The sequence below is a fragment of the Elaeis guineensis genome, chromosome 5 (genome assembly GCF_000442705.2).
Source record: "Elaeis guineensis isolate ETL-2024a chromosome 5, EG11, whole genome shotgun sequence".
Lineage (NCBI taxonomy): Eukaryota > Viridiplantae > Streptophyta > Magnoliopsida > Arecales > Arecaceae > Elaeis > Elaeis guineensis.
Window position 1 is genome coordinate 24,695,963 of NC_025997.2, and position 23,354 is coordinate 24,719,316.

Here is a 23,354-nt window from a genome sequence, read left to right on the forward strand (position 1 = left end):
GCCAGCACTTCATTTATGCTCTCTGAAATGAAACTAATATTTCTTGCCACAGCTCCCATATCCCTAGTAACCTCAATACATCATTTCATAATTCCTTTTTCTGCTTCAGATCTCATCAAATTAATAACTCAGTTGGAACTTCCAAGTAAATTCATATGTAAAGTCATATGCAAACTACTACTTTCCTTCAAACTTTGCATAAAAAGATCTCCCAAAAAAAAAGTAGCAATATTACCACAAGGAAACTGCTGTCAGTTTGCTTAAATTTGTTCCATGACCCATTCTTATAAACTTATCCGTAAGCCAACAATAGTCTATAAATTTTGTTGTCACTTTCATTCTTACAAATCGATATAATAATAATTCCTCAATAACATGGCATCACTTTAATATCAAAATCCATGCAGTAAAATATTCAACTAAAGCAGACATATAAAATGTATGTCCATGTATAACTTCATTTAATATATTGATGTTAAGTTTGTATTATGATTAGATATTGCTTATCTTATGATTAGATGTCACTCATTTAAAGTGATTACATTGACACATAAGTCACAGCATGAGCAAATACAAGCTACATTGCTTAAACTTACGTTCTTTTTATCTGTCATTTTATCAGTAACATATTATCAATTCATTGTTCAAATAGAAGATGCATGTTTCAGTGATTACTCACAGCATATTGTGCAAAAATTCTCCTCTCGGAAGGCTAAATTTCTTTATGTTGTCTGCTGATGCTGATGTAAAACTTTGCCTAAACAGAAAATGGATAAAATAACATAATCAGCAAACTGCAAAATAAGGAATTAAAGAAAAAGAAAAAAGAAAGATGCTTTTCAAAATGAGGCTGACTGCCATGAGTTAAAGGGACATACTCTTTTGGATGCAATGCCATAGCACGAACAGATTTCTTATGATGAGTGAGAGTTGACATTGATTTTCCTGAAAAAAAGGGATTTTGTCTTCAGAAAATGAAATCAATCCAGATAAATAATGGAGATTGATTTTTTTTTTTTTAAAAAAAAGATCATTACCAGCTGCTAGATCCCAAAACTTAATAGTAGTGTCATGAGAGCCAGTTACTACTTGTGGATCCTGAAAAAAAAAAAAGTATTGATTAAACTAACAACCAAACAGATAATTCTGCATTTTCTATGACCTGATAAACATCCATGAGATACCAAAAGAAAAACGAGGGAAGGCAAAATAGACAGCCAGGATTCAGTAGATGATAAGATATCAACAGAATTGTAAATGATTAGAGACCAACCTAAATTTCTTAAATTCCCCGACAATGATAATGCATAGAGCGGTAAAACAAAAAGTCAACTAAAGGATACTAACTGAAAAGAAAAGGTTGGTCACATTAAAATATATGATTCAGGAAATTCTCAAACCAATTGAGAACTCTGGTTTTTCTGATAGCAGTATTTTAGAAGCAGTACTTAATCATTCAGTTGTGCTGTTGTTAAAAAATGATTTCCCTAGAACTGAAAAAACGATAAGGAGAATAATTTTGGCCGTCATTATCTTTTACTCAACTTCAACCGCCCATTGGCTATTTCTTTGAAGGCCTATCAAAAAAGTGCTGTATTTGACAGGATTTGTGGCAAAAAGTACTTTAATTGTCTATTCAGCTTAGACTGCTACCTAATCTCCCATATTGACATTGATTGATCACTGATGTGAACGCCATAATTTTATCCAAAAAGGCTGCATCATCAAACATTAATTACAAACAGAATCACTACATGTTACACACTTTCAAAAAGTATTTGCAGTAGCAGAAACAACTTCCAGCATGACATCTTCATCTAACTCTTAGTTCCAAATTTACAATCCACTGCCTCCCTTTACTCTCTTATATCCAATGGTATCCGTCCCTTCTTACCTCCTTGTCAAAACCTATAAGGTCTTAATAATATTTAGACACGAATGAACATATGTAATATATTTTCTTATACGGATAAAGCATATTATTCATTATGCACCACTTCACTCTCAAGGGAGGAGTCCATTATTGAACAGCCTGAGAAGAGAATATGCCTAAAAATGGCTCTTAGCAACAATATGATGTAACTTATGTCATAATGCAAGGCACAGAATTCAGATTCAACAAAGAAACAATGTCAATCAGGAACCTCAAATCCTAAAAAACAATGCTCCACCCCCACCTATGGACCTACATCAAACTGCTTCACATAGAAATGAGAGAGAGAAAAAATTAAAGTCATTTAAATATGTTGACAATGGATCTAAGATGGCAATTTAGTTCTGCCTCATAAAGAAATGAAACCCCCTGGATGAACTTGCTTCAAATTGGTCATTTGATTTATTACACAAACCAATGAACAATTATAGAGCTTATGCAATTATATGTTGATGAGTCCATAGAAACTGGAATCTTCATAATGAAACCAAATCGCATGTCTCTGTAATGCAAAATTTGCTTAATAATTCAAATTATTAAAGATTGCAACCATCAGTGGAATAATTACTGGAATAACAAATAATATACTTCGAATAGCTCAATATGATTCGAGGCAAATATCCATGAACAAATGTTCCTAACTAGATAAATGTTTGCATACCGTAGGTCGAGCAAAAACTGAACAAACAGTGTTGTCATGCCCTGATAAAGCAAAAATCATTGCCTTAGTACGAATATCCCAGACCTGATAAAAAGACAGGGCAAATCCACGATGTCAAGCTTAAGTTCAGATCTACATCAAAACAACTTGACACTGTACTACAGATTGTCTCAACAATTATCAACACAAAATATATAATTTAATTTAAACTTCAACAATATCTTCCAGTTTATATAAATGCATACCCGACAAACAGAATCTCGGCCACCTGTTAGTAAAATATCGAGAGATGGATGAAGAGCTAGACAATACACACCACTCAGATGTCCATGATACGACCTAATCACCTATTCAAAAATAAATGAAATGTAAATTACAGGTTAGTAGACACCTCATATGGTAGAAATTTGCATGTGTATATATATAAGAGTCAGCAATAGACAACCTTATTCTGTTCAAGGTCCCAACATTTAACTTGTTTGTCATCACCAGCAGAGAACAAATAAGTATGACGTTGACTGACAGCAAGTCCTAGATATTTAAACACATGTTCATATCATTATTTTCCAATATTCTTACATAATCCACAAGAAAAGACACCAAAATAAAGCTATAAAATTGTATTAAATCCAACTAACCACGTATCTGTTCAATATGTCCTGTCAGTGTGAGCTTCAATTTCCCAGATGCAACATCCCATATCTTGAAGAAGGAGAAACAAAAAGTAGGAAAAAATTAAGCAGCTGGTTCAAATTTTAATCAAATCAAAATTATGTCCCATTTTTTTGTTAAAAATTTAATAAATAGACATAGCCATAATCAAAATATAAAAGGGTGAGAAAAAACAATTCTTGTCCTTTCAACCCAAAATTGAACAATTTCAAGTTTAGCATGGATAAAACATGTTTTGGCTGTCATAGAATCCGAAAAGCAACATTTGAATCAACATATTTCAGAGCAAGCTTTAAACAAGTCAGCACGAATATCCTCACAGATATCCCCAGTGAATCAATCAATCTATGCATTATCAATCTTCAACCCAAGAGAAAAAAAAAACCAAAGGAGAAATAATCTGAAAGCTCAGATCCCAAGCGTAGGAAAAAAAGTACAAATTCATTGTGCATTCAGAAATTCCCCAAGGTCAAAGATTGACCCGCTCATTGAAATATTACCATAAAATGATGACGATACATCACAACACAAAAAAATAATCATAATCGCAAAAAAATAACAAGTATCTACAACATTAATATAGTCCTATATCATGCAAGGTGAACCTTTATTGTCCGGTCTGCAGAACCAGTACAAAACCATGTATTGCTTGGATCGAATGCAATGGATCTCACCCATCCCAAATGACCACTGATGACCTGCATAAATTCAATGATGTAAATCATTCCGAGAGAAGTGATAGAAAAGAAACTTAAATCAATAGAACAGAGAAACACCTACCACTGTACCTATAAAAACTTGGATTACTTAAAGCCTTTTAATCCATACATTATTACTCACACTGCAACTACAAAACTCTAAAACTCTCCTATTCTGCTAAAATTTCCTAATGTTTCAATTCATCAGCACATTATGGTTGGTTCTTAATCAATTTTAAGTCCCTCCAAAAGAAGAGTCCTCCAATACCCATCCCATCAACTGGAAGACAGAGAAATAATATGCCGCATCATAATTTGCTCGTAATCATGCATATGGCTCACATGAGTTTAGAAATATGTGCATTAGGCTTCTTCTTATTACAATGGTGCAAGGTGTCATATAACTGATATATCTCCTACATCCTTATAAAATCAAAGTTGTAGATGCAAGGTTCTTTGTGCTAGCACCGAGGGCCAGATTGGTCGGCCGGCGGCATAGTTCAATACGCCTCTATGCCATTCCACGCTAGGCCCATACCAACACAACAGAGAGAGCGTGGGAGAATAGGAGAGAAGAAGAGAGAGAGGAGGGAGGGCGAGGGATGGTGAAGGTCGGCAAGGCACAACCCGACATAGCAGAGATGGCAGGGGAAGAGGAAGAACATGGGAGAAAAAAAGGGGGAGAGAGAGATAGAGAGAGGGGGGGAGAGGGAGGGAGGGCTCGGGGCCGCTAGAGGAGTTCTCGTTGCCAATTTCATTTAAACATCAAAAAATTAAAAAAGGGGGCCCAATGGACCCCTTTTGGCCCCTGTTTGACTGCTAGGAGAGTGGAGCTCCTCCAGCCCTCCATCGGCTTCTGCAGCACTCCAACGGCCCTCCCTCCTTCTCCCTTTCTCTCTCCTCTCTTTTCTTCTCCCTCCCCCTCTAATTTCTCGTTTTGAATGCTAAAACTATCCCGATTCACCTTCACCACAACTTGGTAAGCCCCAAACCGAGCGGTTCAAGATTGTTCCGCATTTCTTGTGTAAATGAAGTCAAAATTAAAAGAATTGAAAAGCATACTAGAAGCATCATAAGAGATAGAAACATCTAACATATTTTCCTAGTTAGGAAAGTATTTTATTGTATCAAACTTTCACCCAATGATCACCGACTCAAAACCAAACCCCGTGCTAGCCGGCCAGTGGTACAAGTCAATACACTCTCGTAATAGGTCCGATCCAACATAGCAATGAGGAATGAACCGGGGAGGAAAAGAGAGAGAGGAACGGAAGGAAAGAGAAGCCAGTGGAGACACTGGCAGTGGCCACCGAGGCCTCTCAGACAGCACGATCCTCCATGAGAGAGATGCGAGAAGAGAGAAAATGTGAGAAGAGAGAGAGATGGAGAGAGAGGGGAAGAGCGAGAAGAGAAAGAAGCGAAAGGCCACGGGAAAGCCACCAAAGGGTCGCCGGACAGCCCAAAATAGCCCCGTGGCCCAAAATAGTCCAGCGGCCACCTCGCAACCCTCCAGCAACCTCTCCACCGCCTTCCACTCCCTCCTCTTCTCTCCCTTCCCTTCTCTCTATTTCTCTCTCTTCTCGCATCTCGCGAAGGATTGGGAGCCCCAAAAGTCTTGATGGCCTCAACAGGCCATTGCCAGCCACCAGCCTTTCCCTTTCTTTCCCTCTCCTCCTCTCTCTCTTCCTTTCTTTCCTTCTCTCTCGCTCCATCTCCACCGGCGTTCCAAATCGAATGCCCGAACTACACCGATTAGCCACCGATACGGTTCCACACACCCCAAATCGTCCAATTCAGGGGGTTCAACAAACCCTGCTTTCATCAATATATATTCCCAAAATGGCTGCACAACATGCACAATGCAAAGACCTTTTTTGACACTTTAACCATAAGCTATAGTTAGTTACATGCTAGGAGCAAAAATGTGGTAAAATTCCAGTAATTAAAAATCATGGAACCTAGAACAGTAATTACTTGCGAAAAGAGTGCACCAAGTCATTCAAAAATTGGGATTAATTCTCACACAATTAAAGATAACAGCTAAAATCTAATGACAAAGAAGAATAATAATAAGAATATAAGGACAAGAAACAAACGACCATACTCTATAGTTCTTCCATGGAGGATGCCATGTAGGACGAGGCCATCTACTTGGTATCCTCTCCATCAATGCTGATGTGGATTGATACCTGACAGACAGCAATAAGAACTATTGTAAAGATTTTCTCCTAGAATACTTAAAGCACCATAGTAAGAGTGATAAATTGTTTAATTGAGCATATTCCCTACATTCATTAATCAAATATCTCATATTTTGCTTAAAGAAAGAAAAAAATTAAACAATTTCAGCAACATCAAACTTGTAAGTAGTTCAACTGGAAGTACATGTTGTGGCTGGTTTGTGTTGAATAGGCACAACTTTGCAAAAGAAGATATTCCTTTGTAAACAGCTACTGCAAGAGCATAGGTGTGAGGACATTTCATTTCTTCACTTATCCACTAATTCTTCCTTCTTGGTATCCTGTGTATACAGATTGTATACAACAACCCAGATTGCATTCTCCATTAGGTAATTTGAAAATACATTACTGACTATAAAGGTCTAAAAAGAAAAAAATATCACTCATTGATGAACTGATTCAGACATTCTGTCAACTTCATTTTGGCCTCATGCTTGGGTAATTTCCAAATTTAGGGCCTGCTTGGGTAATTCAGCAAAAGATTGGGCTGGATTTCCTACTGGATTCATGAATTAAGAAGCTCATCTGGGCATGACCCATATCAAGCCAACCCCCTCCCCAACCTGAATCCTGTGGAAGGGAAAAAAAGACCCCCATGGGTCCCTTTTTTTCTTTCTGCAATTCCTGATGTCTTCTCTCCTTATCATTGCCAACCATCCACCCTCTCCCCCATCTCTTCCCTCTCTGTCCCTTTCTCTCCCCAATTCCTACAGGACATTCCTGGAATACCCTAACATGTCTTTAAATTCTAGGCAAGTTCAATTTTGCTGACTAAATATTCCACCTCCTTGATATGGGATATTATTGAATATCTGACCACTTTCAAGACTACTTATTTGTTAAATTTCAGAAAGGCTGATTCAATCAATTTAGCTGACTATTTCCATCTAATTAATATGGTAACACCAATATTCCAGTGTGACTAGCAACCTTCCAAATTGCTAATTTACTGTAAACAAAGTTTATCAATTGTTTCCTCAACAGATCAACTCAAAGAACTGGAACAATTCAAAGCACAAATTGGGTCAAAAAAAAGAATCAATACAAGAACAGCTAGAATCCAGCACATAGAGGTACCTAGGCATCCAACAATGAAATAATAGGCACAACTTTTTATTGGTGAAAATATCAATAAGAGTAGAGATGACTCCGAATACACCGGACAAATAACCATATTGTGTTCATGTTAAGTAGTAAATGAGAGTGAAGAGCTTACAATGACAATTCTGACAAAGGGCAGCACAAGTTCATGAAGCATATTCTATATTAATTAGAAAAACATTGAGAGAGGACTATATGACAATCCTTCAAAGTGCAGATAACACAAGACACAAACTTTTTTGCCGCTTACAGAGGCTTTGAAGTTTGCTGCCTTTCTTACAATAATGGTACTGGGAAAATTCATGGTCTGATGAACAGAAGTTTCAAGTTTCTATAAAACCTTAAGGAATTTTCAACACAAGAAAATTATTTACTGATCTGAAATTAACAAGCACTATCTGTAAACAGGAACTACAGGCAAAAAATTTATGTTCAGATGTTGCTAGTACACCATCAACTATAAAAGAGTTATCATTTATAAGTCTAAATACTAGAGAGATATCTCATGTTCAAATCACATGGTAAAAGATGAAAAGAGCGACAGCATCAGAAGAATCCACTCACTTTAGGAACAGCCCCATACTCTTGATGAATTGACAACTACCATATGCAAAATGTGAAGTTTTTAATTTATATGAACATGAAGTGCATCCCTCCTAAAAATGCAGCTAATAATCCTAACAGGAAATTTAAATTAAAAAAAAAAAAAGCAATCATTTGAGAATTGTTTTGAAGATGATCAAATGTAATCCTTTTGCACCATATAACATTAACTCAAGCAAGACAAAGGGGAATGAAACAAATATGTGCATCACCTTTCCGAAGAACCAGGAACTGATACTACAGCCCCTGCACTTCTGCTTGGAATGGCAGGTTCCCTGTAAAATATATAGTGTTAGACAATCTGAGTAAAATCTGCAAGCATTTATTGTAATGCACAAACACAATGACGTAAGATGGTAGACATACGGTCCTTTTGGTTGCATTGTTGGTGCAGCAACAATAGCACTTTGGCTCCCCTCTTCCTGAGAATCTCTGGAATCCTGGCTGCCTGTAGGAAGAAATTTTGAGACTGTTATAGAAAAGAATAAGACCAGAACAATGTTAAGCTAGCATCAAGAATTTCAAAGACTTATGGAAACATCAGAAACAAAATTGACCATTTGCTGTTCTTGTATTACACTATTGCTAGTTCCTAAACATAATGGCGTACAACGAGTTTTAACCATAAGTTTAGTGGACCTGCAATGCTATAGATGTGAGTCCACATCCTACAAGGTAGCAAGTTAGAAAGAACAATAAGGGCCTGTTTGGATGATTAGGCCCAAAATCCCATAGGATTTGTGGGTTGGAGTAGTGCAACTAGGAAAAATCAGCCAAAACTAGACTTACATACCCAAATACCCAGAAGCCTTTGAAGTGGGCTAGCTTCAATCCTATAGAGAGAAAAAGAAGACCTCGGATTCCGGCCAGCCCACTCCAAAGGCTCCTGGGTATTTGGGAAAATAAGCCTAGCCCAAGCTGATTTTTCCTAGTTGTGCTAGTCCAACCCATGAATCTCATAAGATTTTGGGCCGAAGCATCCAATCAGATCCTAAGTAGGATAATCACTAAATCTAATGAGAGATAAAGGAGGCCTCTACAGTAATACATGGTAGCAAGAAAACTTAAGCTTTTCCTTGAAATACATGTTAGAATACAAATTATGTTGGTGCAAGCTCCTTGCACCAACGATCAAAAGAAATAAAACATACACCCCATAACCAAGCAAATCAAACACATTTCTTCTCTGAATCTTCAGATGACCCTTCTACTGAAAAAAGAAAAAAAATCAAAAACAAACAAAATCCTAGTGCAATAAACTCATCAGATTAATTGTGCTCCATACTATATCTAATCAAAACCCACGAGTCACACAAAAAAAATTCACAAATAGAAAAGAAATGAAATCTACTACTTGCTGAGGAGTTCTGACATGTTGTATATCGAAGCAGTTTTCAGAAGCCAATAACATTTCCTAACTTTTTTGATATTAGCTGGAAGAGATTGTTAATAACAAATTTGTACTCCAATTTGCTGTTTCTAATTTCTTTAGGGACATAATGTAAGCAGAGAATTGGAAATCTTTAGGTTCTTCTTTTCCAATCCCTTGATGAATGAGTACCATCATGTTCCATCTTTGAAGGGTCACTTACAATACACCAAGTACACTTATTACAACCAGGCAACCATCTTATAGTCAGACTCTTAGTTTCACATAAAATAAAAACTTTTAAGGGAATTTAAGAGGATTTACTGAATGGTGAATTAAACATGTAAATTTCAAATATTTTGTGCACTAAAAATGGAAGAACCACCATACCTGGAAGAGCCAATGCTGTGGAGGTCGATACTTGGTCTCCTTTATCCTGAGCACCAGCACCACCATGGGCCTGTGCTTGCTCGATAGACAAGTCCATAACTGATCCATATTCAGCATGTACCTTCAAATCAAGCAGTTGCAACGTCAATACTTGTTCATTGCTCGGAATTAACACTTTATCCAATCAGAAAATGTCACTCTTGCAAATCGCGCAGCTTAAATCACAGTATCTTTGCTGCAGTCATCCTTAAGAGGACGACGAACCAAAATCAAGAAACCAACAGCCAACTTCAAAACTTTTCCCAACACCGTTTTTACTCAAAAAAAAAAACTCTACCAGTTAAATGACATTTATAACATGTTCAATTGCTCTTCAGTAGTTTCACAACAATGTGAACACTCGGCCCCTTTTCTATGACCAGATCATTCCTTTTAAACTCGAGACTTCAAAAAAAAAAAAAAAAAAAAAGAAAAGAAAAGAAAAAAGCAAGAAAATCTTGCACCAAAAAAAAAAAAAAGAAGCAAACGTTTCTCTTATAGACTATATTAATAAAAGAAGCTCGATAAATAATCGAGAAAGGAAAACAAAGAGCAAGTCCGAACCTTGTAGCTAATTCGAATCTTCTTGCTGCGACGGCCCGAGCAAAGAAAAAAATAGAACAAACCCAAAGTTAGAACCAAGAGGCGATTCAAAGATATTGGAGAAAGATAAGCAAGAAACAGAGGGAGAGAACGAGAGAGGAGAAGAGAAAGAGGAAGAGAAGGGAAGAGGGATTGGGATTTAGGGTTTATGGGAGAACCTCTCGGGATCCGGGGGAGTGGAGTGGCCGTGGGTGGGGGAGAAGAGATCAAGGGCACGCTTTAGGGATTTCAAGCTAAGCTTCTTGAGCGACTGCGGCTCCACGGGCTCCATCGCCGCCGGTGCCGCCATAGCGCCCGGCATCGACCTCGACCTAGACTTCCTCCTCCCTTATGAGCACAGCGTCTTCAGCTTTTTTTCCTTTAAAAAAAAAAAAAGAACGGTGGGGGTTCGGACCACACCAACGTTCCTATACCCGCACCGTCTTTACGGGTTGACATCTCGGTGTACAGCCCCGGAAACCATCGGCCGTGATTTGCTGTGTGTACGGCCATCAAGGTGCACGTGGTGTGGGTGATAATTTCTCCATCCTAAAGGATAATTATTTATCAGTTTCTAATTAATTATTTATCAAGTCGGCAGGACTTGCCAACTTAGACTGCTAAGGTGTGTTATTAGGAAAAATTACAATGAAATTCCTTTTAGGTTTTTAGATGAATTATTTGTAAATTCTTAAGTGACAAACTTTGGCAAGTCCATATAGTACGCTGCAGAAAGTTGAGATATAAATTAATTTAAAAATCCTAATGCAAGTTCAATCCGAAGGCTATTTAAAAATTTTAATAAATTATTAGGGAGACAACAGGGAGCATATAGATCTAATCAACCCATATTTATATCCATTCTGAAAATAAAAACCCTATATCCATATTCACCTCATATTTACTTGGAATCGGATTGGATTAGATTAAGTAAAAATGTAGATCCGATCAAATTAGATAGATTAGAGAGGTTGATTACATCAGACCGGAATCGAATACATATAAACAATATAAAATTATTAAAATTTTGAAAGAGGGTTATATATTAAGATAATATCAAATCGGATTCGGATCAAGATATATCTTTATCCATATATAATCTAAATCTATTTTGAATATTTTTTTTAAAATCTATATCCGCTCCACAGATAATTTATTTTTAGATTCAAACAGGCTCTTAAGTTACAGTTAACTTTATATAAGATAAACATAGAGGATAATTTTTCTCATCTCCCTAAAACAATTTCTATTGAAAATTAGCAACCAAAAAACATTTATATATCCATGTAGAAATCTGCTAATATATTTTTTCTTGTAGTTTTTTCGTTGGGCGCATAGTGATTCTATGATGACTATATGGAGAGTGCGATTAAAGAACTTATACATAATTTAAAACAAGTTTTGCTTTGAGGTTAACCCTACGCGTGAACTGGTGATGCTCAAACCTCCTGTTGAGGCTTTATTTAGAAGTTCATGTTTAGTGGTGGAAAGGTTTGTTGATGAAAAAATATTTCTAAATCTCTAGGTGAGACCTAAAATTCTTATAAGTCCTTACGTAATGCTCAAAGTTAGCTAATATTGATGACTTTCTGAGCTTGACAAAAAAGAGATGATGGGCTACAAGAGTAGAGTTTCTTCGTTGCAAGGTTCCATATAATTATATAAATATGTACGACATATATTTTCTTTAGTTCCTGGTTCACGCACTTCACCTAGGAGGAAGTATGTATCACTTTGCTTCCATCTGATTAATTTTTTTTTTTTTGTTATTTATGCAACTTGATAAATATAATACCCCTTTTGTATTTTATGCATCCTTTGAAACATACTGAGATAGAGGGTTGCAATTGTCAAATGTCATTAGCATTTGCTAACTTTACACGAAGCCAGACCAATTTCTTAGTAAAGTATTATTTGTATATGACATGGCCAGTATGCATGATATATCCATGAGAACAAAGTTTTTGATGAATAGCCATCATCCTGCCAATCAAAATTGTCAAGGGTTGATTTGACTCCATATTTTTCTTCTAATGCTTATATTCCTTCTTTTCTTTATCAATATTAAGTAAAGAGGAATATGTGTATTTATGCATTTGAAAATAGAAATATATATTATGTACAAAATAATTTTTTTTGAGATATATTTGAGTTTAAATCTTATCTCAATAATTTAACTGACAACTATGAACGAACCTATGTGGATCAGGTTAGATAGAATTAGATCAAATAAAAGTCACGTGATCCTTGCTAGACTAGACAAGGTTCAACTTGTAAAGAGTCATTTTAAGTATGGAGGCAGAGAAAAAAAAAGGTAACTATGATACAAATAGATATATAGGCCAGAAGATTAGAACCTAACAATAATCAACCACCTTATATTGATCGGAGTTATACACTACAAGAAAAAAGTTTTGACCAACGGCTATTAGTAACTGTAATTTTACTGCCACTAATAATGCTTTTTATCGACAATAAATGATAACAAATAAATACGTCGTCGTAAAAAATAATTATTAACAACGGTATTTTTGGCTTTTAGCGACAGCAAGTTGCATCGCTAATAAAATTTTTTTTTTTAATTTGGCTGTAAGATTATTAGCGATGGAGTGATCTTGTTAGCGACAGTATTTTTTCATAGCTAATAAATCTAAATCCTCACCCCCCCCCCGCCACTTTTTGGTTCTCCGCGTGCCCTCGTTTCCCTTCACCCCCTCTCATTTTCCCTCACCCCCTTCTCATTTTCTGGGTTGGCTCCTCCATTGGCGACCGACCCCCTCCCTGATTTTTTCCTCTCCAAGCCTCCGACCGCCTCCCCAAGTCCCTGGCCCGCCTCTTTCCGGCCACCTCCTCGAGCCCCCGATGCCTCCTCGAGCCCCTCGATTGCCTCACGCCTCCCCGAGCCTCCGACTGCCTCCAGTCTCCCTCTTTCTTCACTGTCGGATCTGGCTTCTTCGAGCCATCGACCGCCTCCTCAAGCCCCAAGCCCTTGGCTTGCCTCACCCTGATCACCTCCCCAAGTCTCGAGGCCCCGGCCCGCCTCCCCCCGATCGCCTCCCCGAGCCCCAGATCGCCAGATCTCGAGCCCCCGATCATCTTCCTGAGCCTCCATCCATTGGATTTTGAGTCCCTCGACCACCTCTCGCCTCCCGAACCCCGGCCGCTTCCCCAAGCCCCCAGCTCGCCTCCCCCAGCTGCCTCCAATCTCCCTCTTTCCCCTACCGTCGGATTTGACTTCTTCGAACCGCCGACCACCTCCCGAAGCCCTGAGCCCCCAACCCGCCTCCCCTCGGTCGCCTCCCCAAGCCCTGAGCCCGACCCGCCTCCCAAAGCCTCCAGCCCGCCTCCCCCCTTCTTCCCCCCACCTTCCTCCCTCCTCCTACCGCGTAGTGCCATCTTCATGAGTTTGATGAGTATTAGTGACGGCAACAATGGCGGCGGCTGTATAGCGATTGTCAAATATCGTTGTTTTAAATTTTTTTATATTTTTAAATTAATATTTATATGATTTAGTTAAATTAAATTTAATATTTAAATTAAATTAATAATATTTAATTAAATTTAAATAAATTAGTTTTAAATTAATAATATTTAATTAATTAAAATAATAATATTATTAATAATATTATTAATTTTAATAATAATATTATTAATATTAATAAAATTAATATTATTCTTGAGAGGTGGAATCACTCCAAGAAGCTCTCCGTGAGAGTAGCCCTACTACTTTCGATGGTAAGGGTTCAAGGCTAGACCACCACCGACAGACCAGCTTTGGCCCACTCATCTACTCTAGTGGTGGTCGGAGGAGCATTTCTTTAGGCCCTAGACCCGATCCAAAATTTGAAAAAATTTTTAGATCGGACTCAAGAAGGGGTGTGGCCTGGTCCAGCCCGACCTATTTGCAGTCCTATTTGCAGTCCCACTCGATACTTTGGAACCTCTAGGATGGGATTTGTTCAGATGTCATGTTGATATCACTTATTTTTGTTGCAAGTAATACTTTAGAAGATTTATCGATTGAGCTGCCTAACCCAAAGATTTATCGATCGAGCTACCTAAACAACTGATACATTTGGCACGAGATATGTTATGGCCTCTTTTTCTTCTTCCCATATGATATCTTAAAGCTGATGGGTGCCGATGGATTTTAGTTATTATATTCTTATGGTTGCCTTCTTGTTTTTCCTGAAGATGATCCAAACTAAATGGATATTGAAGAGACTAGCTCCGTAGATTGTTATGGTCTCTTTTTTTTATTTCCATATGATGTCTAAAATCTGATGGGTGTCGATGAATTTTGCTTGCTATATTTTTATAGTTACTTTTTTATTTTTCCTAATGATAATCCAAACTACAGTTTCATTAGAGGAGAAGAGATTTGGGAGACAATAGTTTTAAGGTAATCAAATGTAGGAACATATATACTTAATTAGATTTTATGAACATCTATAACTTCTTTAACATTGTTCTTGATCTGCAGCAGATGGCGCACCACAGCAGACCAATCCCTAGACTCGCCAACCGATGTCGATCCTCTATCAAAGAGATCAAATGTTATGTAAGATTGTTAGTTAGCATCTATAATGTATCAGCAGAAAAATAATTTTCATCTAGCAGTACATGATAATATGTTGGTCCGTTATCTCCTGAATGAAAATAAAATATAGATAAATTGACATAAAATTATTTTGAAAACTAGATAAATTATGTCAACCACAGTTCCTAATCAAACCATTATAACGTTACTTCCTACTCCAAGCATACAAAATATCATATTACTTTTATGAATGTGATACAAAGTTAAGATATCATGATATACAGTTAAATAAATATGATACATAGTTATTTTATTTTGATATATAGTTAATCTAATATGTATATAATTATTTTTATTTTCAGAGATTATAGATCATATCTTTCCAAGGCCATAGCCGACACACAACTAAGGAGAGAGTTCTCATGCAGCCAACTCATATGGTTCTGTGGCACACATATTATGCGGTAAACTCTGATACTTTAGATATTCTCTTTTATGTTATTTTATCTTTTATTATCTAATATAATGTACATTCTTTATGATGTCTTGATATTCTCAGATTCGGACGACAAGGGGTCACTAGTGACCCCACACTCACATGGAGCAGCATCTGACTTTCAGAGTCAGCGGTGTGGTAGAGGACCCGCTCAGCTCGCAACACCTCTGACTCAACTGGAGGATAGAGAGCTCATCTACATTCAGAACTGTATGTAAGTACTATACATCTTCACTGAATATGTTTAAATTTTAGTCATTTTAGAGTCTAACAATTATTGTTCAAAATAAATCTTACAGCACATTTAAAGAGCCTGGGATGCCTCGTGTGGTTACCAGCATCATCCGATGATTGATGTCAGAGCCAGTGAATGAGTTCTCCAGTTGGCCATCAGGAGCTCATGATGTAGCTTGAAAGATGTTCTTGATAAGTCAAAGATATTTAATTTTTAAATTTGTGATAGATTTACATTCTATTTATTAATATACTGTTGCTTCTACTTACAAGGGTACTATCGATTCGAGACTCCTCAAGATGAGGAGGCTGACTGTCGGACCTTCAAAGAGGTTGCCATACGAAGGTTTCAGAATGGGCTATACAGCCTTCGGCAGTTTGCCATAGAGCACTTCAGTTCTGAGTCATCATTAGACTGAAAGTCTTACACAGATCACTGGATATGGATGGATATATGAGAGGCCCTCTATGACCAGTGGAGTACTGAGGAGTACTCTGGTAGGCAGCAGAAGGCACGACAGAATCAATCCACCCAGCAGCATTCGATCAAGCACACTGATAGCTCCATTGGCACACATGTTGTGATCGATAGATTGGTAAAAATTCTATACTTAAATTAATTTCATATTGAATTAATCATATATATATTTTAATTAATTTAATTTTATTATTTATTTATTATAGACACGATAGCTAGATCTGCACTAGGGTAGCTACAGATATGGGAGGCCACCACTAGTCTAGGATGATTACTTAGATCCTCAATCTCAACAAATCACGGTAAAAACTTAAAACATTATTTATTAAGTTTTTATATATACTGATATATTTAGACTAATGATTTTCTAAACCGTATAGGTGGATTATATGAAGTATCTCGCATCGTGGCATGGTGATGACCCATCCTCTCAGCCCCTCCTTGACCTCGAGAGATAGCTCAGGGCCATCGAAGGGATGAGTAGGAGCTGGGTCATAGGATTTGGCCATAGCTTTGACCCTTCAATAGCTCGATACTCCTCTCAAGCTCGACAATCCAGACGTGTGCTGATGCACATATGGAGGAGATTGTGTAAAGACTTTGGAGCCAGCGATCTTAGAGCTTCTGAGATGTCGTCCATGATACGGTCATTGAGATTCTTGAAGATCCATATCTATGCGATCAGCTGGACTCGTTGTCACAGCCATCACAGCAGGTAAGTCTATTAATAATTTTTTTTACTTATTTTAAATTTTTATATTTAAAAATTTTATATGTTTAGATTTAAGTTTGAAAAGAAGATATAAGAGATAAAAATTCAATCTAACCATCCAAACGATGGATCGAGAGTGTCTATAGCTCTGCATCATCGAATGGAATGTATAGAAATAATCTGTTCGAGAATCAGAGTAGTATATCGAAATATACGTCTCCACATCGACATATATCCTTTCATATCGAAACTTATTAATAATATTTTATTTTTCTTCATCACAGGATGCTGAGATATCTAACTCTTATCTATCAACCGTTGGAGAGGATATACAGGAGCAGGAGGATGAAAAAGATGATGAGAAAGATCTTATATGATTATATATATATATATATATGTAGTTTTTATACTTATAAAGTAGTATAAATTTATAAAATTATAAAATTTATATTTTTAATATAATATAATTAATTTTATATTTATGATTATATTAAATAATTATTATTTTATTTATAATATATTTTAAAAAATATTATTGCTTATTAATATGATTAAAATAGATTTTAAAATATTTAATTAAAAATTTTAAAAAAAATAAAAATTATTAGCGATGATAGTAGTGACGATAATGGCCATCGTTAATAGTTTTTTGACACTTTAATTAAAAAATTAAATTTATTAGCAACAACTTTTGTCGCTAATATCATCACTAATTATAATTTTAGCGATGGTAATTTTACCGTCACTAATAATGATAATTAGTAACGAGATTATTTTCATTGAATTTTTAGTGACGGCAAAATGACTAACGGCAATTAGCATCGCTAATAGTCTATTTTTTTGTAGTATCTTGTTATTGAGAAACGATTTTGGGAGATCGATGAGTGGATCGATGCGATCCATAATACTTCCTCAACACCCTATGATAGGTTCAACTATGACTTGTCCTTTGCTCTGAGGATTATGTAGGAGTTGCTCCCTCAGCATTTCAAGGCTCCACTGTTTGAGAACTACAACGAGACCACTGACCCCATCGACCATCTCGAGACTTTTAGGACAGCAATGCTCCTCCATGGAGTGATGATGCCATTCTTTGTCGAGCTTTTTCCACTACTTTAAAGGGCCATCATTGGTATTCCAATCTGAAACCGACTTCGATCCATTCTTTTGAAAAGTTGAATCGATCTTTCTTCAGCCACTTCCTTAGCAGCTGACAACAATAGAAGTGATTCAACTACCTCTATACTATCAAACAAAAAGAGGAAGAGTCGATCCAGACTTTTGTTAGCCACATTAATGCGGTAATCCTGGAGGTCCACGAACTAGATCAGTTGGTCATGATATCCACGATGATGGACGGACTCCTAAAGAACGGCTTCAAGGAGTTGTTAATAAAGACCTACCCTCGGGATTATCCCAATATGCTGGCCCGAGCAGAGAAGCATGCTTGCATCAAGGAGGTCTTCGCCAAAGATGACACCCCTGTCGGTCCTGTTGTGGCAGGGGGCAAAATAAGGAGTGCTCTCCGAGGTGGACAAGAGAACCCATCAGCATTCCAAGTCTCCCTTTAGAAGAAGAAAAATGGAGGCCCCCTTTGGAATCACCGACCCTAGAGTCCTCAAAGGAGGGATCGGCATGGCTCACCATCGAGGAGATATACAAACTATACCCCGCTGAATATACTTAGGACTCAGGTGCTAATGAAAATAAAGGGACAGTTCCCGGAGCCGAGAAGGCTTCAGATATTCCCAAATAGGAGGAATCCAAAAAAATACTGCCTATATCACGCAACCATGGTCACAACATGAAGGAGTATATTCAGCTTCAAGGTAAGATCAAGGACTTCATCAGGCATGGCAATCTCAATCGATTTATCCTCCGAAGGTGGTAGTGGCGAGAAAGGTAGCGAAAATCCCCTCGACCAGTAGAGCAACCACGACAGGTAGGGCTGCAGGAAGACCAACCCCGAGTTAGCACGATCAATGCAATTATTGGGGGGCATGAAACTAGAGGACTCGATGGGGATGAGGAGGCAACAAAGAAGCAGAGGACTAGAGAGCTGATAACATTCACCGAGGAAGTTGCCCAAGGAATATAGTTCCCGCACAATGACACGGTTGTTGTAACTTTAAATATTATAAATTATGATGTACACCGCGTTCTAATTGATAATGGAAGCTCTGTCGATATCTTATTTTATGATGCTTTCTTGAAGATGGGAATATCAAATGATCGGCTGGGGAGGATGGACTCCTTGCTTGTTGGATTTATCAGAGATGCTATCCCTGTTGAAGGAGTCATCACTTTGCCTATAAAGGTCAGTCAATTCTCCATCTAGTCTACTACTCAGGTTGATTTTTGATTGTCCGAACACCTTCAGCTTACAACGCCATCCTCGATCGGCCAGGCTTAAATACGCTTCGAGCTGTCGTGTCCACATATCACCTAAAGATGAAGTTTTCGATAGCAAATAAAGTCAAAAAAGTTCGTGGAGACCAAGACTTAGTGCATCATTGTTATAGCATCGCTCTCTAAGGAGGTCGCCTCATCAAGTCATACTTGATCGAGGGGTTGGATATCCATGATAAGTTGGCTGATGAACATAAAAACCCATCGAGGACCTCATCTTAGTCCCATTGGCGGATGAAAACTCAAAGCACATGATCTAGATCGGGTCACATTTGGATTAGGTAATGAAAGATCAGCTAATCTCCTTTTGCAGGTAAACTTGAACATCTTTAATTGGATGCCAGCAGACATGCTGGGAATTGATCCTTCAGTAATCATGCACCGTCTGAACGTGAGCCCAAATTACTGCCCCTTCAAGCAAAAGAAGAGAAATTTTGCACCACAGTGACAGAAGGTGATAGTTGAAGAGGTGGACAAGCTAATCCAGGTAGGTTTTATCAAAGAGATGACCTATCCAGAGTGGATTGCCAATGTGGTTATGGTGAAGAAGGCAAATAAAAAATGATGAATCTGCATCGACTTCACCAACCTGAACAAGGCCTATCTAAAAGTTAGCTACCCCTTGCCAAGGATCGATCAGTTGGTCCGATGCCACATTAGATCACAAACTCCTATCCTTCATGGATGTCTTCTCCGACTATAACCAAATTCAGATGGTGCCTGAGGAAGAGGATAAGATATATTTTATTACTGACTGAGGTTTTTTTGTTATAGGATCATACCCTTTAATCTCAAAAATATAGGTGCAACTTATCAGTACCTTATGAGCAAAATTTTCAAGGATCAGATCAGGCGTAATATGGAGGTATACATGGACAACATGCTCGTCAAGAGCCAATCCACGAGGACCCACATTGATGACCTTGAAGAAGCCTTTGCCATCCTGTGGAAGTACAAGATGAAGCTAAATCCTACTAAGTGTGCTTTTGGCGTAACCTTCGGAAAGTTCCTAGGCTTCATGGTCTCCAACCGAGGAATAGAGGCCAATCTAGAGAAGATCAAGGCTGTGCAGTGTTGAGTGGATGTCTGGCCAGGACACCACCTCCCAAGACCTTTTCGGTACTATGCGATGCAGTAGGAAGAAAGAAGAAATAAAATAAAAAATAATCAAATATGTGGATCAGCCAAAAAATAACTCACCTCTACGGGCATGCAAACTTCACTATGAGAATAGAAATTTTACAAGAGGAGATCTCACCCTCAACCCTCGTACACCCAATTTCTCCTTCACAGAAAGTTTCTCTCACAAAAGCTTTCTCTCTTGAAAGATCCCCTGAACCTCTGAAGTGACACTATCGCTGTCCAGGATGAAGCCACGCACGATCACCAGGCCACCACACGAACCACACAGTCCTTTGTTCCCCAAACAGGCCCTTTTAAATGCTAAAAAACCCTATTAGATGGTGATTAGGACTCCTAATAACCCTCAGATTAAGCCCCAAGCCGTTGGATCAAGACCGCAAGTCACCCAGACCATCCGATCGCATGTTGGTCTATAAATAATGCCGTGGACCGTATGAAACGTGTGAAAAATGCCCATGCAGTCCACGCGCCCGGCTGTGGACCACTCGATCCACAGTGGATCGGGAAAAATGGGCTGCTGAGCCCGCACGCATGCTCGTGGGCCTAGGCTGCACCTGCGCGCTCGTGCGCTTGGGCCTGGGCCAGCCCGCGTGCTTGCGCACTTGGGCTTGGGCCGCGACCCATGCGCCCGGGCCTAGGCTGGCCCGCGCGCCCCATGCGCCTGGGCCTGGGCCGGATCCGCCTGCTGGGCGCACCCAGCCCGCATGCTGGCCACGCCTGGGCCGCACCCCGTAGTGCACGCCGTGCTGCCGACCCACCGTCTGCCACCATCGGTCCTCCACCACCTCGAATTTTGTGCCAACTTCGAACGTGCATATCTTCTCCGTTCGGACTCCGTTTGGGATGATCTTGATCTCGTTAGACTCTATTTTTCATCACGGACCTCGCTGTCAGCTCAATATGAATCGAATCTCAAGACATCAAATTCTAACATACAGAGATGACTCCCTCTAGAATAATCAAGGAGGTACAGTGCCTCACAGGGAGAGTCACTGCCTTGAATCGGTTCGTTTCAAGATTAGCTGAATGGTGCTTGCCCTTCTTCCAGTTTTGAAGCAACGAAAGAATTTTCAATGGTTTGAGGAATGCCAAAAGGCCTTTACCAATCTCAAGGACTACCTTAGCTCCACTCTACTGCTCGTTAAGTCTGATCTTGATGAAGAATTATATTTGTACTTTACAGTTTCATCTGTTGTTATGAGTGCAGTGCTAGTCCAAGAGCGGAATAAAATCCAAAGATGGATCTACTACATCAGTCGGATTCTAAGGGATGTGGAGACCAGATATTCTAAGTTGGAGAAGCTGGCTTATGCACTCTTCATCAAGCTTGAAAGCTCCGACCATACTTTCAGACTCACACCATCATCCTCCTGACTAATCAGCCAATCAAAGGCATTCTCCATCGGCCTGACACATCCATTCGGATTGCAAAGTGGGCATTCAAGCTCTTAGAGTTTGACATCTAGTATCGGCCCCGACCATCCATCAAAGCTCAGATCTTGGCCAATTTTATGGACGAGTGCACTATTCCAGACGAGCCTACTGAGCAGAGAGAAGACAAACCCCAAGTCTCAATTGGTGGGGGGCCTCCCGAAGCTAATGGTGATTCTTGGGCAATGTATGTGGATGGCTTATGCAACTCTATAGGATTCAAGGTAGGACTGATCCTCATAAGTCCAAAAGGAATGAGAGCCGAATACACCTTACGCTTCGAGTTTTCGACTATAAACAATGAAGCTGAATATGAAGCCTTAGCCATAGGGCTCCAAATAGCGAAGGGGTTGAAGATATTAAATTTGAAGGCTTGTAGTGACTCACAGTTGGTCGTCAAGCACATTCAGGGCCATTATGAAGCCTGTGGGGACAACATGATTAGATACCTCTAGAAGATCAAAGATTTGGCGTCTGCATTCGACAAGTTTGAAATTCAGCAAGTACCAAGGATAGAAAATTCAAGGGTCGACCTATTGTCTAAATTAGCGACACCATCACCATCTGAGTTGCCTAGGATAATCTTTTTTGAGGTAATGGATCGGTCGAGCATTGAGGAGCCGACAACCATGCTGCAAATTGATGAGGAGCCCTCTTGGATTGATTTGTTGGTCGACTATCTTGGAGACGGACTATTGCCTGTGGATCGAAAGGAAGCTCGAAAGATCAAATATCAATCATCTAATTATCTCCTTCACGAGAGGAAATTGTATAAGAGATCTTATTCATTGCCTCTCCTAAAATATCTATGATCATTTGAAGCCCACTATGCACTCAGAAAAGTATATGAAGATATCTGCAGGAGTCATATCAGTAAGAGAGTACTAGCCTATAAACTCCTCAGATAGGGTTACTATTGGCTGACCATGCAGAAAGATTCTGAAGATTACGTGTGGCGATGTGATAAGTATCAAAAAATTTCCAACATACAATGACTGGCTGCCATATCGATCACTCCTATCTATGCCCCTTGGCTATTTGCATAATGGAGGATGGATATCCTTGGTCCCTTTCCACAAGCATTGGATCAGCGTAAATTTTTGCTTGTCGTCGTAGACTACTTTACTAAATAAGTAGAAGCCGAACTGTTGGCCATATTACAGAAGCAAGGATAATGGACTTTATTTGGAAGTCGATCATATGTTGATTCGGTCTATCTCGAGTACTGATCATCAATAATAGGCACCAATTCACAGGAGCTAAATTTTAGGAGTTTTGCGAGGAGCATGGGATATTAGACTACCTTATCTCCTTCATCCATTCTCAAGCTAATGGTGAGCTGAAGTAACAAATCACACTATTTTGCGAGGCCTGAAGATAAGGTTGGACAAAGTCAAAGGATCTTGGGCCGACGAACTTTATCATGTACTTTGAGCATACAGGACAATGCCAAGAGTTTCAATGGGAGAAACTCCTTTCAGCTTGGTCTTTAGGATAGAAGTAGTAATACCTATCGAAATTGGAATCCCGTCGGCAAGGATTGAGAATTTTGATGAGTAGACCAACTCAGAGAAGCTACGTGCTAATCTGGATCTACTCAAAGAAGCAGAGAGAGGTGCATGT

At 38.7% G+C, this 23,354-nt stretch overlaps 1 protein-coding gene across 1 annotated transcript in view; it reads right to left on the minus strand.

The window, feature by feature from the left end:
* The window catches only part of LOC105045188 (protein pleiotropic regulatory locus 1), a 16,170-nt gene extending 5,534 nt beyond the window's left edge, over positions 1-10,636 (minus strand). The window contains exons 1-14 of the mRNA XM_010923364.4: positions 10,468-10,636; positions 10,271-10,295; positions 9,668-9,788; positions 8,275-8,356; positions 8,121-8,183; positions 6,069-6,153; positions 3,872-3,964; positions 3,233-3,296; positions 3,040-3,125; positions 2,840-2,941; positions 2,595-2,678; positions 1,038-1,098; positions 879-945; positions 680-757 (exon numbers count right to left, since the gene is read on the minus strand). Coding sequence (XP_010921666.2) covers positions 680-757; positions 879-945; positions 1,038-1,098; positions 2,595-2,678; positions 2,840-2,941; positions 3,040-3,125; positions 3,233-3,296; positions 3,872-3,964; positions 6,069-6,153; positions 8,121-8,183; positions 8,275-8,356; positions 9,668-9,788; positions 10,271-10,295; positions 10,468-10,610 — 1,154 coding nt within the window. The 5' untranslated portion in view covers positions 10,611-10,636. The remainder of the gene's footprint in view (positions 1-679; positions 758-878; positions 946-1,037; positions 1,099-2,594; positions 2,679-2,839; positions 2,942-3,039; positions 3,126-3,232; positions 3,297-3,871; positions 3,965-6,068; positions 6,154-8,120; positions 8,184-8,274; positions 8,357-9,667; positions 9,789-10,270; positions 10,296-10,467) is intronic.
* Between the last annotated feature and the right edge of the window lie 12,718 nt (positions 10,637-23,354).